This window comes from Ammospiza nelsoni, chromosome 1 (assembly GCF_027579445.1).
Source record: "Ammospiza nelsoni isolate bAmmNel1 chromosome 1, bAmmNel1.pri, whole genome shotgun sequence".
Classification (NCBI taxonomy): domain Eukaryota; kingdom Metazoa; phylum Chordata; class Aves; order Passeriformes; family Passerellidae; genus Ammospiza; species Ammospiza nelsoni.
In genome coordinates, this window is record NC_080633.1 from 10,271,664 (window position 1) to 10,285,913 (window position 14,250).

The window sequence follows — 14,250 nt, forward strand, 5'->3', positions numbered from 1 at the left end:
GATAAATTCCTTCACAGTAGCTGGTATAGGGCTGTATTTCAGATTTGTGCTGGAGACAGTACTGATAACACAGGGATGTTTCAGCTATTGCTGAGCAGGGCTTACACAGCATCATGGCCTCTCTGCTTCTCACCCCACCCCTAACGAGGCTGGGAGTGCACCATGAGTGTGGAGGGGACACAACTGGGACAGGGGACCCCAAGTGACCAAAGGGTTGTCTCACACCATCTGGCACCATTCTTAGGAATAAAGTGGGCGGAAGGTTGTGCGAAGGGCACTGCCTAAGGACTGGCTGGATGGTTTTACTTCCCTTTTTCTCCCTTTTCCTCACAATTTGAAGAAGTACGATTATTTTAACTTAATTATTCAACTGCTTCTTTTTTACTTGTGTCCTTTCAGTCCTGCCCCCATGTCTGAAGGGCTGGAGGCAGTGAGGGAGGGCTGGGTGGTGCCTGGCTGCTGGCTGGGCTGGAACCACCCCATGACCTCAGACACGCAATTTACAGGTATCTCCATTAAGGCAAAAAACATTGTGCAATGAGCATAATTTTAATCTTGGTGATGCCTCGGGTTTTAGCTTTTCTGTTTTTCAGATTCTGTACAGCTTTAGTTTGTAGTTCTGAGCTTCATGTTAGGGGATGGTGAGCTCTCTTCACAGAGCAGGCAGACACAACAATTCCTTCTCTAGCTGGGGACCAAGGACAACCAATCCAAATCTCAGGCCCAAGAGCATAAACAATGTGGACTGAAGAGAGAAAAACAAGAAGGATGGGACTGCATGGGCTAAAGCTGTAATTGGACAATTAACTCCAATGTGCTAATGGACCAAAACTTATAATGGTCATTCATTTTGTGACCATTTTGGTTCATCTAGGGTATAGCCCTAGGTGGGCTCTTGTACTACCCATGCATTACACCTTTTAATAAATACCTACTTTATTCCTTTAACATTGTCTAGCCTCTATTCTAGGTCAGCCTTCACAAGGCATCAGTGGGAGAGCATCTGGTTGCAAGAAGAAAATTAAATATGTGGCTTAGATGCCTACATTATCTGCATCCTTGGTACTAACTGATCAAAATAGCTATAATTTTTAAAAATAGTTAAATATAAACCAATTTATATATTACTCAAGCCTATGTTTAATAGTTAAGACATTTCCCCCCATTGAACTGGGTACTGAATCATCTGAATATTCAAGTCATGAGGAAGCTCAGGGGAGAATCCAATCCCCAGCTCAGCAGGGCTAACTCCAAAGCTGTGACACCATGGAAAGTCAGAGCCTTCCCCCCTTGTCAGCCAAGTTCTGCACATCTCCAAGGATGGGCATTCCACAGGCTTTCTGAGCAACCTCTTCCAGTTCCATTTCCCTCTCATAATGATTGTTTTTCACATCCAACAAGAAATTCTCTTGCTCAAGTTGTTTCTGTAGCCTCATATTCTCCTCCAGTCATCTCTGGGGAAAGTGTTTCCTTTACCCTCCTGCAGGCAGGAGCAAGCAGCAAGAAGCTGTCCTTTTTCAGGTGCTTGGGTGGGTGGTGCAGGATTTGTCCATCAGCTCCAAGTCTTTGCTGAACATCAGGAGATGCCCCTTGGTGTCAGCTGTGGCTCCCAGCTGCTGTCACCTGCCATCAGTCCGAGGCTGCTGCTCACCCTGTCACCAACCAGCCCTGGCAGCAGGGCCTGCCCTCAGCAGTGCCACAGCCACAGCTGCCAATGTCACCCCTTAGCAGATTATTCCTCCACTCTGGTGCAGATTTCTACTCATCTTCCAAGTCTACCCATCCATCCCATCTCTCTCCAGTTTGGCTGTAAGGATACTGTGTAAGACTGTGGAAAAGTCTTTGCCAAGGATAGGAAACAGGACATGCTGTGCTCTCTCTTCTTCTCCAAAAGGGAGGGAAGTCAGGTTGGTAAAGCCTTTGCCCTGATAAAGCCATGATGGCTATTTCCAATCACCATTTTGACCCTCACACATCTCAAAGTAAGATTCATTTCCATAACCCCCAGGAATATGCTGTAGTCCTCCCAGGAACTGAGGTTACATGCAACCTCAGCCTCAAGAGTATCTATGATACAATTATTATTTGTTTTACAAAAACAAAGATACAAAAATACTGATTTTACACTCCCAAGAAGACATTTTTATACAGAACAACCCCTTTGCAGCTGTTGAAGAATCTTTACTATTACATAATTTCTATACACACTTTTATACATTTTGCTTGCTTTAAATGTACAGAATAACAGAAAACAGTTTTAAGCAATTCACAAGTTTACAAGGTAAGTTTTTTACAAAGCAATACACCTTCCCTCAATTTTCATGACAAAAGCTTCTGCGTGGTCAAGGATTCAAAAACTCATCCAAAATTTTCAGAGATGATTCACACAGGAATCTGAAATGCCATAAAAAAAGAATGCATAACAGAATTAGAAATGCTAAATGCCAAATCAATCCTCAACTATTTGATTCTCAGAGTACAGCTACCACATGATTTCTTTGACAAGTTAGTCTGTATTAGTTTATTAAAATGCCTTTACAAATTACTTTTGAAATAGCTGGATTCGTTTTCTTTCAACTTTTCATTTTTCTCCTGATCATCTCTGTCTCTAGAATAACCAACAGCAAACCAGTTTAAATTACCATGTCAATTCAAGCACATTTTCTAATATTTCATCATCTAGTTAAAGAACCCACTCATTTTCTGCACAGCATTGTTACTCTTTTGTTTAAACAAAACAGTGAAATCCTTTACAAGAAATTCACTCTAAGACCACTTTTCATTCGTTTGCTTTCTTCATTTCTCCCTCACTCTTCAATAACTATAATTTTTCTTCTCACCTGTGGCAACTTTTTTCCAAGCCTGAGCTTTCAATCTTGTCCTTATTAGCAGCTGCCCCCTCGAGCTGCCCTCACACTCCTCAGCCCTGCTCTGATCTCTGATCTCACACCCCTCTCTGCAGTGCCTTTAAGCCAGAATGAAACTCCAGTCTCAATTAAAGGTAGTGTTACAAGGTTCTACAGAATTAGGAGAATTAGTTGTGTTCCGTGGGTTTAGGCACAATGCTGCTTTGTATAAATTTTATTTCCTTACAGTTGAAGGCTAAAAAACCAATGGATTTGTGATGTGGGACCATTGGCACGTTGGCCAAAGCCATCACTTGGGCTCACTCTGCTCCTCCCAAGCTGAAGTCAGTTTTACCAAGTACCTTCCTAGGGATCTTAAAGATGGGAGGCAGAGAAATCATGCCCAGAGTTGTACACCAAAACAATTCAAGAGCAATAATTTACAGACACAAGAGAGTGCAATTAAGAATCTGAGAGCTAGCTAAATGATAATACTAAAAAAAATATTTCAGCACAGTCATTAGCTAAATTTAAATTCTAATACTCATATATTAAAAAGCTAAATAAAATAAATACACTTAAATACAGTATTAAGTTATTATCCTATAGCACATTAGGTTTTACAGAATCTAATATTTCTCTAACCTCCAAACGACTGCATTGACAGCTGTACCTGCATTTTTTTTGTTAAGCATAAATATTTGCATTTTATAAACTAATGTGTGTGCCATTACTCTTGAGGAAATTCTCTCAATACACAGTATGTTGTCCAGAATTTTTAAATGCACTGAACAGCATTTTTAAAATACAGACCCACAGGACCATCTGAAACCACTAGCTCAGCTGAAGAGGGAAGAGTAAATTGCAGTGAAAAGTTTTGCTTCTGAATTAGTGCACCAATTCCTTGTATAAGGGCAGCACCTTAATTACCACACCAGACAGCTTTTTTACTTTCATTGCTAATATGTAAGAGATTACTCCTAAGTCTGAAGTTAAGATGCTGGCACAGAATGCCAGTTCTCTTGGGAAATTAAAGAATGTCACCATTTCCTGGCATACCTGGGTGTTGAATAAAATAATCCCTCAAGGAGTTATTAGGAGCTAATGCATTCAGAAGCAAAAAAATAGTAATACTATTAAGAATGAGCTAAAACCCAGCAATGTATTTTAGCCAGCAGCAGCACAGTGATGTGTGTTAGAGGACTGTCTTCAAATTAATGACCAGAGCTCTAGCTTGCAGCATACCATAACAAAATTTGGTGTTTGGTAAGCAGAGCAGGATGATAAAATAGTTTACAAACAATAGGGCATGTTTTAGAGCATGCATAATCACATTTTAGCTACATGAGCACACCAGCAGCAGAGCACTACAAATGGCACATCAGAAACCACCAGAGGCCCAGCCCAGTCTGACGTTCTGTCTTACTGGGAGACTGCAAACACTTCCATTCATGGTGCAGAACCTGATCACTGCAGAACTCCCTCCAAACCTCTTCCCAGCATCAATTATTTTACCCTTCTGGACTGAAAAATTCCCCAACATAACTGTACAAATATGAACCCCCCCCAAATTCTGCAAAGCTGTGTGACAGCTTCTGAATTTTATCATAGTGCAATTCCAATTCATAGAAAAAGTCTTCCCATTATCATATTCATATCCCTAACCCTTGAATTTTGTCTGCAACTGCCTCCTGGGTTGTATTACACAAAGGTAGCCACTCATATATCACAAAATTAAAACACTGTGTAGCATCTCATACTCCTCATCTGCCCCAACATGCAGGTTGATTTGTCCCAGTTCACTGGGCAGAGACAATCATATAGATTCATAAAGCAATTATCTGTGTTCTCACTGAAATTTATAGTCACTAGTGCTCTCAAGTGGCAGCAATTATTCACTTTAATGTGCCTATCTATTTAATCATGTTAAGATTCACTTTAATTTCACAGCTTTTTTTACTGCCTTGATTAGAAGAAGTGCAAACTGAAACACGATATCCTGCTGCTCTCCTTCTTTTCTACATAATTATTATTATTATTGTTAAAAATATTCTAGTAGGGCACTTGGCAACCCATTGTAAAATAATTTCAAGGAGAAAAGAATGAGGTTTTGTTTATTTGTGTTTGATTTTGTTTCTAAGCAAGGTTCTGACCAAAGGACATTCTGTTCACAGCCAAGCAGCTCTCCAGCTTTCCTGCAGGTCTCTTTTGGGTACTGAAGGGGCCCAGAGCACCATGCTCTGGATGGAGGCACAGCTCAACCACCAATGTCATGTCAAGTCACTAAAATGTCAGAGAACAAAGTGCTTTAGGCCAAGGATCCACAAGAAGAGCACACAGGGGAAGAGCTGTGCAAGAAATTGTTGAGTAAATGAAGCTCCTATACAATGAGGCTCCTTTACAATGGGATTTTTGGCTTGTTTGGGAGTCCCTGCTTTGGTGCCTTTATTTTAAAGTCTGTCTACTCTACATTCCTTGTTTGACTCAATAGTAAGGATCACTAGTTTGAAGGATGAAAGACTGCAAGGGCCTCTGCATGTTCAGGCCTCTGTGGTGCATTACAAACTTTCTCAGAAATTTTGGATTAATGTCCATAACCCCGGTCTGGTTTCTTCACATTCTGTATTTGAGCTTATAATGTCTCCTTTGCACACTTTTTGATTCCATGGGCAGTTCAATAACTAGGCAGAAATCAGCTGTTCACAAATTTTAAGACTTAAGCAAATTTGAGACACTACAGGCTAAAGCATTTATCATGATTCTGTCAACAGGCCTCAGATAACTGATTGCAAATACAATGCAGCCAATCACTTTCAAAAAACTTTTCACAAAAGATACACAAGATATGACACTTGAAATCCATCATCTAACAAAAAGAGCAAAATAAAATCACCTGTGGAAAGGTCTCAAAGTCATTGTTATATTCAGTTAAATTTTTACTGCCTGCATAGGTTTGGATTCATATGCCTAATGCTAAAGTGGGAGAAAAATCTCCTAGTAATAAGAATTACTAACTGGACTATTTGCTTTATTCTACCCCAGCTGCAAACAGACCTGGATTTCAGAAGTGAATCCTGCAATATATAGATCAAGTGATAACACATTCAAATTAAATGAAAAAAGCCTGAAGCTAAATATGTAAAGATTGCAATCACAGCAGATATAAGGGCAGGAAATTTAATACTGTGCTGGGCTCAATACCTCCCACTTCCCCCCCAGTATTTTAAACCTTGCAATCAATCACTCAGAACACTCTAACAGTGTTATGTAAGTACAGAACAGAGCCAATTATTGCAGAGGGGGGATAGGAGAGCTCAGTGCTCCTTTCCTGCAGCACACCCACCTTTCAGTGCCTCTGGATTCCTCTGTGGCAGCATCCTTGCACATTATCAGCTTCCTTTGAATGGCAGGTGCAATATCCTTTAGAAGTGAAGTTTTGTGCTTACCTATTTGAAATGAGTTGAAATGTTGGACAAAAATAATAATTTATCAAAAAAACCCCAACCCCACCCTTCCATATTTTCATAAAATAACTTTAAACAGAAAAGATTGCTCAATGGAATATTAGATTAAATTGGATTTTCACTGTCCTGGATTAACTACTGTGTATTTCAATGCAGTAGCAAAAAGAAAGATGGAAAAAGGACAAAAATGTTTTAACTGACCTTTAATTATAATCACAATGCAGACAGTAGCTGTTAGACTAAAAATCCCTTCAATTTCTTCCGAGAGAATGCACTCCATTAATTCATTTAAAATTGACCTAAGGAAAAAAACATAAAGAAAAAATATGTTATAAATCACATTTCCTTCAAAATAGAACCGAACAGAACATGTTTGTAATTGTGCTAGTCTGCCACCACAGCTTCAAAGACACCAGGCAGGACAAAGCAGCATGACTGGGTAACTGAAAACTATGTGCTGCCTCTGGATCTGAGAATATCAAAGCATGGTAAATTGCTTGGGAAGAAAATAAAGTCTGCAAACAGAAAAAGTGGCTGTTAAAAGAAGTGACGAGCTTGTGGTACATTTTAGGAAAGTCAATCCATGAAAAAACTACTGGTTCTACAGGAATTTGATTTCCAGAATTTACTGAAATTTCTAACTCAAATTCCTACAAAAGTTTGAAAAAAACCATTCTATGACTCCATTGGTTTGCTAGTGCCTACTCAGGCTTAATTAAAATTTGATCTTAAATGTGTTTCTCATAAATATTAAAATAGATGTTTTTCCAATTACAACCTAGTGAAGATCATTTATAACTAAACAATGCTCTGAAACACATCCAAGCAACATTTTAGTTACTGAAACTATGGACAGAATAATAGAGCTATGACAGCAGCTCCTTGTAAAATACTAACTCTATATGCATCTTAACAGATTTTGTGACTTCTAGCAAGAGATGAAAGTATTACCAGCAAACTCTAGTGGTGTTTTGGGATATATGTCAAGGTAAGAGAAATAAAATGAGTCTCAGATGGGGTCCAGCAACCAAACTAAACTGCAGTAGGGAATAAGTCAATAGCACAGAATGGAAACTAACTGGTCATTAGTGTTTGTGGTAAAAAACCCAAATTTAACTTTGAGAAGCAATTCTCAAAACCAGAGAAAAATAAAAGAACAAGAGGGATAAAAGCGGAGATGGAAGAGATCCACAATCCTGGTACTCCTCAGAGCACAAAGCAAAATGTTCTGTGAAGAACTAAAGGGAAAACTGAGAGCAGCAATGTTACAGAAACTTTCCCTAACATATTTCAAAAAACCTTTAGCAATATTATTATCTGTTATGAAAACTGAACATCATACATTGCCAGTCCTGACTTCAATTGTTCTTCAGGCTTTTATTGTGCTAAGATATCAAAATGAAATATGCAGTTAAGAACCAATTCAGTAAAAACATTTTGCAGAAATTCAAATATTGCTTCTAAGAGCTGAGAAAGATGAAAAATCTTCAGCTTCAGAAACAAGCATTATGAAGTTGCTCATGCATTGCTTCAGTTTCATTGTATCATTGTGGACTAATGTGACCAAGCACTGATTCCATTTCAGCTTGCTCTTAAATTGCTAATGGACAGAAGTGGGATCAGTCCTGACTTGGTTGTTATCATTGTTTGGGTCACTAAGCACACTCTTAACCTCCATGAAGGAACACTGGAATTTCATTAACCTGTAACAAGACTCACTGAAGCTGCCTTTCCCCACCTCCCTCTGAAAAAAGGGTCATATGAGCCTGCAGGCAAAGATAAAATAGAACAGAACAATAAGCTATTTAAAAATACATATAAGGTTCAGAGGTAAGTAATTGGTTCCTATACAGATATTCCCTACTAAAATGAAGGCTACTCACACAATTGGACAGATATTGCCAAGCCTCCCAGTATTATCACTTCTAGGGGGGTTGAAATTCAGTGCTAGAGACTGGTTAGTACTGAAAATAAAACAGATTCTGCTGAACTCAGAGCAAGATGACTTTGAGCTCACAGAGCAGGAGCTCACATCAGATTTGGTAATGCTAGAGGCTTTCATGTTGACATAAAGATGTCTGAAATACTGAACCATGCACTACTGGACTCTAGTTATGGCCTAGCAACACAGATTTATAAAAGAGCCTTAAAAGTAGTCTCAATTCTGAGGCACCAGTAGAACCAGATGGAAATTATCTCCAAATCTTTACCCCAAAAAGAGAAATACTAGAAGATACATTTTTTTCCCCAAGTACACAGAAACAATTTGGCCCAAACTTGCAGTTTTCTCCACCAAGAATGGACAAGATTCACCTTGATTACTACAAGAAAAAGTTTCAGAAGAATTAACTGATTTTCTGCATCTCTTTTGTAAAGATATGTGTAAAATAATTGTTTCACTAGAAGAGAACACCTTTAGCTGCTGCCTCATGGCTAGATTTGCATTATGTGGACTATTGCTGGAGTCTCTGGAGTCTTTTGTTTTGCAAGTTCAACTAGAATTAGAGAAGGATTGAGAAGAAAACAAACCACCTCATAACAGCAGAGACAGGGATACTCAGTGCCTGTCAGATGAAAGAAGAGGAATTAGTTGTGGTAAGTCAGGGAGAGCAATAGGACTTCTAAGTCCCTTTGTAATTTAAAACAAGTCTGGTGTGTAGAGTCATGTTAAGAAAAATTGAATATGAACAAACCATGCAAAATGAAATTCAGTTGTGACAATTTTAGAAGATATTTAGGGCCCCCACTAAATAGAGAAAATATTCTCCCAGTTTAAGTGTTAAAAAATAAATAACATAAGCTCACTTTTGGAGGCTTTCAGCACTCAGATACTTCCTATTTTGAATGTTGTGACTTTAATACAACCATAAGTACATGCCACCTTGTTGCAGATGTTCAATCAAAGGATTAATTCTATTTCTGGCATATATTTTATCTCAATATCTCTGTGTTGAGGGGACTCAGCTTTATAAGTATCTTATGAAAGAAGCAAGCCAAGATGTATGATTAAAAAACTCATAATGCTTAAGTCTTGTAAATAAGAAGCACACTTGGTTAAAAAATGGACTCAACCCCAGCAATCAATACCTACAGGCAATATGTCAAGAAAAAGGGATTATTAAAAAGGGATTATTAAATAGTCCAGATAAATTTAGAAAGCAACCAGTTCTTCAAGATTTATTTGAATTTAGAAATTAAAATCTTATTGACAACACATAAACTGTTCAATATTAGCAAAAATCTTGGAAAAATTAATATAGAAACATTTACCTGACAACATTAGCTGACTTCATAATTACAGCCATTAAACTGCTTGAAAGAGGGGGAAGGTCTGAAATAGCCTTTGGCATAGTCAACTCATATTCACTGGAAGCCTAAAAAAGAAATAAGTCAACAACCATTGTAGCTCAAGAAAGATGTGTATGCAGAACATTGTATTTCAATAATTACACTAACCAGGACCTATCCTTAAACAATTGGAACATTCACAAGTATTCTTTGAGTTGCTTTAATTCAACTGTGTGGTGTCCAAATAAACAAAACTAATTTAAATTAGAAAGACTGAAACTAAAGCACATGAACAGTATTTGTACCAAGGCAGATATTCTCTGCAGTTGCTGTCACCAGAAGTTTCACTTATCTACACTGGTGGTCACTCTTCACAAAGGCACAGCCTGTTAAACACAAGTGAGTCCCCTCTGTGGCTCCAAGCTGAAGTGTGCATCCCTGATTTCTAAATGTAACTTCAGTGACAGTGATTTTCTGGATACCTGCTCTTTTTGGTGTAAAGTTCTGAACAGATGACAAATACTTAGTTAGAACTGAATTTTTATCTACAACCTGGGGGCAGGGAAAAGCCCAGCTCAGATGAGTGACTGGAATGAACACTCAGTCTATGAATCTCCAGTATATTCAAGCCCAGAAATGTTCCCTCTGCATCGTGTGTAAAGAGCATCTGTCCCCCCCAGCCTCTCAGCTGATACATCAGTATCTGCAGGCAAACAGCTGGTACTGCTGCAGTGCCTCCTGCAACAGAACCTTGCAACTGCTCTGTGGTTCCTTCTGGCAACTGCTCCTTGCTCTGTTTCTGACACATCCAGAACCCACAGCAAAAGCACAGCCTCTACTGAAGAGCCTCTGCTCTTCCTTTTTAGTTCTCAAAGCTTCCAATCTTACTAATCATATTTGCTCCTAACATTACCTGCATTAGAAAAATGGGGTGGGAATGTTGCCCTTCTCCTTCAAGGAGAGTTGTGGTTCCTGGCACTTTCAGAACATGAAATAACCTCTGTCTACACATTCTTTTCAGTATTAGAGACTCTTTCTTGACTTTCCAAAGCAATGCAGATCAGATATTTGGAAAACCAAAGGAACCAAAACCAAGATGCAGCACATGAAATGTCTCTGTATGGAAGCAGAGAATGCACAAGTGATCAGTGCCAAGCAGGGCATCAGCCTGCTTTGAAACAGGGCTACAGAACCTTATGGGACCATTCCAAGAGCAGGGAATGGGAATTTGTCACACATCAGAGGTTCACTTCCCAAACTCTCTAATGCTGGGTGGGATGAAGTCAGGTATGTCCTGTCCTCCTCCTTTCCCTGAGCTCTGATTGCTGAACACAGCATTGCATGGTGTGGCATAAGCCTTTGATCAGTTTGGGTGCATGGTCTCAGCTGTGTTCCCTCTCAGCCTCCTGCCCACTGACAGCCTCACTTTTTTTATAGAGTGAAGGTGAAGGAACCAGGGAAATATTGACACTGCAAAGCACTGCTCAGCAACAGCCAAAACAAACTGGTGTGTCCTCAACAATGGCTTGGCCACAAATGCCAGCCACAGCAGCACATGGAGGAGAGCTGACTCCTTCCCAGCCAGAGCCAGTACAAAGCACAGAGGAAATATCCCAGAATCCATGTTATTAATCCCCAACACTGCCTTACTGCCAAATTCTCCTGTCAGAGGCAGACACTGAAATAAGCATCAGGACAAGTCTGTTCCTACACAGCTGTAGTCAGAAATCTGAGAGATGAACTCTAATATGAAATTATAGCAAATAAAGTTTCCTGTTTGTTCCATGCCAACACACACAAAATACTCATCTGCAGTACAAAGATCAATTTTCTGAATAAAGCTCTGTCATTCCAACATAACATTTAGAAAGCAGAAGGTGTTAAATAGAAAAAAGAAAATCAGGATTAACTTTACCTTCTGTAGCACACAATTTATCTCTGCTACTATTGCAGCCAGGAGAGTGGAGAGAACACCCTGCTGAACTGCTGGGAATGTGGAATGCCAGCACTGCAGTGCATGGATGAATTCTCCAAGAGGCATCTGAATAGAGTGAATCAACTAAAACCAAAAAGAAAAACACATCTGTTTTTTTAGACTGCTTAAGTATAAATCATCTATACCAGCAAACCTCTCTGTGAAGTGCAGACCACACACACCTTGAAAGCTTTTGAGGTATTCTAGTCACTTGGGATCAGAGGGGAATCAGCAACAACTGGGAAGTCTGCTCACAAATTTGAGAAACAAACAAAGCAGTGGCTCTTACAAAAAAGAACTGAATGTTTTTCACAAGTCCTGAAAAGTAGATCAGCAAATTTCCCAGACTGATCCACCCATTTCACTACTATTTAGTATCTGCTTTGAAATACAAGAAGTCTACTTTTCTGTGAAGATGTGAGATTTTCAAGAATGTTAGAACATCATTCATATTTTGAAGTTGCTATCATTCAGACTAAAAGAAATAAATAATAAAGAAAAATTTTCCTCCCTCCAAGATCATAATGTATATAAACAAATCCTTTGCTCTGGATTGAGAAAGTTCATCTAATTGCAGATAAGATTAACAGCCTAGAAGTATCACCATGTTTCAGAATCACTGGCAACAAAAGAACCAGTAAATTGCAGAACAAATGCATTATGTCATGATGAGACCAAAATGGACAAAAAAACCCTGGTAACAAGAAAACTTGGAAAATTTAACTGAAAATTTAATCATGTGTCTACCCAAACAGTTGGTAATAGCAAGGTAACAACCTCAAAGTGTTTTAAGTATACCCCTTTGCATAAAAATGATGGATTCATCTACATATTAGCAATTACGTATCAATTTGGACTATAATATCATACCTGAATTCCTTTTTCCTGCTCTTTCTTAAGTCTGTGTGCCACACATTCTAAAATTTTCTGGAAGACGTTTTGTAGAGTGTGGAAAAGATTTGTCACTTCCTCTGTCTCAGTATTCTGATTTAAAGAAGCTTCAATAATTTCTTTTAGAGCACACAGCAACACTGGAGCACAAAAGCCACCTCTCTCTAGAGAAAGAGATAAATACCATAATGTAAAAGTTGCAATATTAATCAGGTACAACCTTAGAATGGAACTCAGTTAGATACAACAAATAGTGAGAGTTTACAAGTGTAGACAATACATTTCATTTCTGAGCACCCTTAGCTGAAATTTTCATACAGTCCAATTAATATTTTAAGTATGAATCCAGTGTTACCTCCAATTCTTAAAAGTTAGGGATTAACTAATTTGCTAATCCAAGAAAAGCCAGCCAAGTATAAATGCAGATGTTGCTGTTAGTACAAAAGAGGGTACCTGTTTGCATAACCTGAAGAGCCATTTCTAACAGGTGTGCTTGAAATGTGACATTTCCCAGGCCCACCATTATGACATCTTTGCACACTGTCAGGTAGGCCTAGAAGAGAGGTGCAAAATTATAGGAAACCCAAACTTCATGTAAAGTAATCATTCAGTAAAACTGAAAAATAATAAAACTACAAACTCTTAGCCAAGGTGCCCTGAGAGCTGGTGTACCTAACTGGAGTTACTCAGTTCACACCTGCTGAAAAGCATGAATTCCAACCAGTCCTTCAAACGCTTCCATTGCCCTTTCCCAACAGTAAATGGTTTCTCAAAAGGCAGCAAATCCTCTCTTTTTAACTCAGGCTCAGATCAAAGGCATTGATATTTATCATTTACTGAGGCAAAATATGACATCTCTACCTGCCTTTAATAGCAAAATTAAAACCAGCAGACAAAAAGAGCTTTTCCCTACAGACACACAGTTGTTACATACTAAACAGATTATGAGATGGAAGTACAGGCAGAGTAAGAACTTTTTAATCAGTCTGTGTATATATGAGCTGGGTTGTTCAAAGACACTGCCTGGGACCAAAGTTAGCCAAATCTTTCCTTTCACCAAAATCTGGTAAAAGCTCAGTGTTAAAAATCCACCTTGGGTTAAATGAAATGTCAGAAGAATGCAACAGAAAACAGCTCAGAACTAGCTAAAACCTCACCCACATTATATCATCAAATGCTTTCTTTGAAGGGCAAATCAAGGTCAGGGGTAAGGGACACTGCAAGTGATGGCACAAATGCCAGTGCAGTTTGTCTGCACACAAATTGCTACACCTACAGCTTTTCAAATTGAAAGCAGCTTGATTTATATTATAAGAATCATCTAACCTGGATAATGAATTCAGAAACATCACTGTGTTTTGAAATACCATCCTCTTGATCACTTGCTAGTATAAAAGGTACAACTTGACTTTCTATCCAAGCACCTGTCTCCTTCAGAAGTGAAATGTGATCTTCTCCTTCTTCAGAAAACTGAAAAAAAAACCCAAAGGGAAGTTTACCAATTGTCTCTCCAGTTGTTTTGGAACTTCCTTATACTGTCAACTGTAACTCCAGCTTATTTTGGAAAGCTATAACCATACCTTATGCTGAAGATGAACAGTCAATCTGCAAAAGAGGCTGAAGGCTCTTAGGCTGGTTGCTTGATTCCAGCCACCAGAATCTGTTCCTTCCAGAACTGAGCCAAGAGATTTCTGAAATATCAAGGTTTACATTTGTAGTTTTCAAAAAAACCTTTCAAATGTTTCTTCACTCAATAGCTTTAAACAAAAGGTTAAAGAAAACCCCA

At 38.7% G+C, this 14,250-nt stretch overlaps 1 protein-coding gene across 2 annotated transcripts in view; it reads right to left on the reverse strand.

Annotated features, from left to right (window-relative positions):
- Positions 1-2,160: 2,160 nt before the first annotated feature.
- Positions 2,161-14,250, reverse strand: part of NCAPG2 (non-SMC condensin II complex subunit G2) — a 43,485-nt gene continuing 31,395 nt past the window's right edge. For both annotated transcript variants that reach the window (XM_059488007.1, XM_059488014.1), the window contains 9 exons: positions 14,045-14,155; positions 13,791-13,934; positions 12,918-13,017; positions 12,444-12,628; positions 11,514-11,657; positions 9,581-9,684; positions 6,512-6,609; positions 6,190-6,292; positions 2,161-2,394 (listed from right to left, as the gene is read on the reverse strand). In XM_059488007.1, the coding sequence (XP_059343990.1) occupies positions 2,343-2,394; positions 6,190-6,292; positions 6,512-6,609; positions 9,581-9,684; positions 11,514-11,657; positions 12,444-12,628; positions 12,918-13,017; positions 13,791-13,934; positions 14,045-14,155 (1,041 nt within the window). In that variant the 3' untranslated portion in view covers positions 2,161-2,342. The remainder of the gene's footprint in view (positions 2,395-6,189; positions 6,293-6,511; positions 6,610-9,580; positions 9,685-11,513; positions 11,658-12,443; positions 12,629-12,917; positions 13,018-13,790; positions 13,935-14,044; positions 14,156-14,250) is intronic.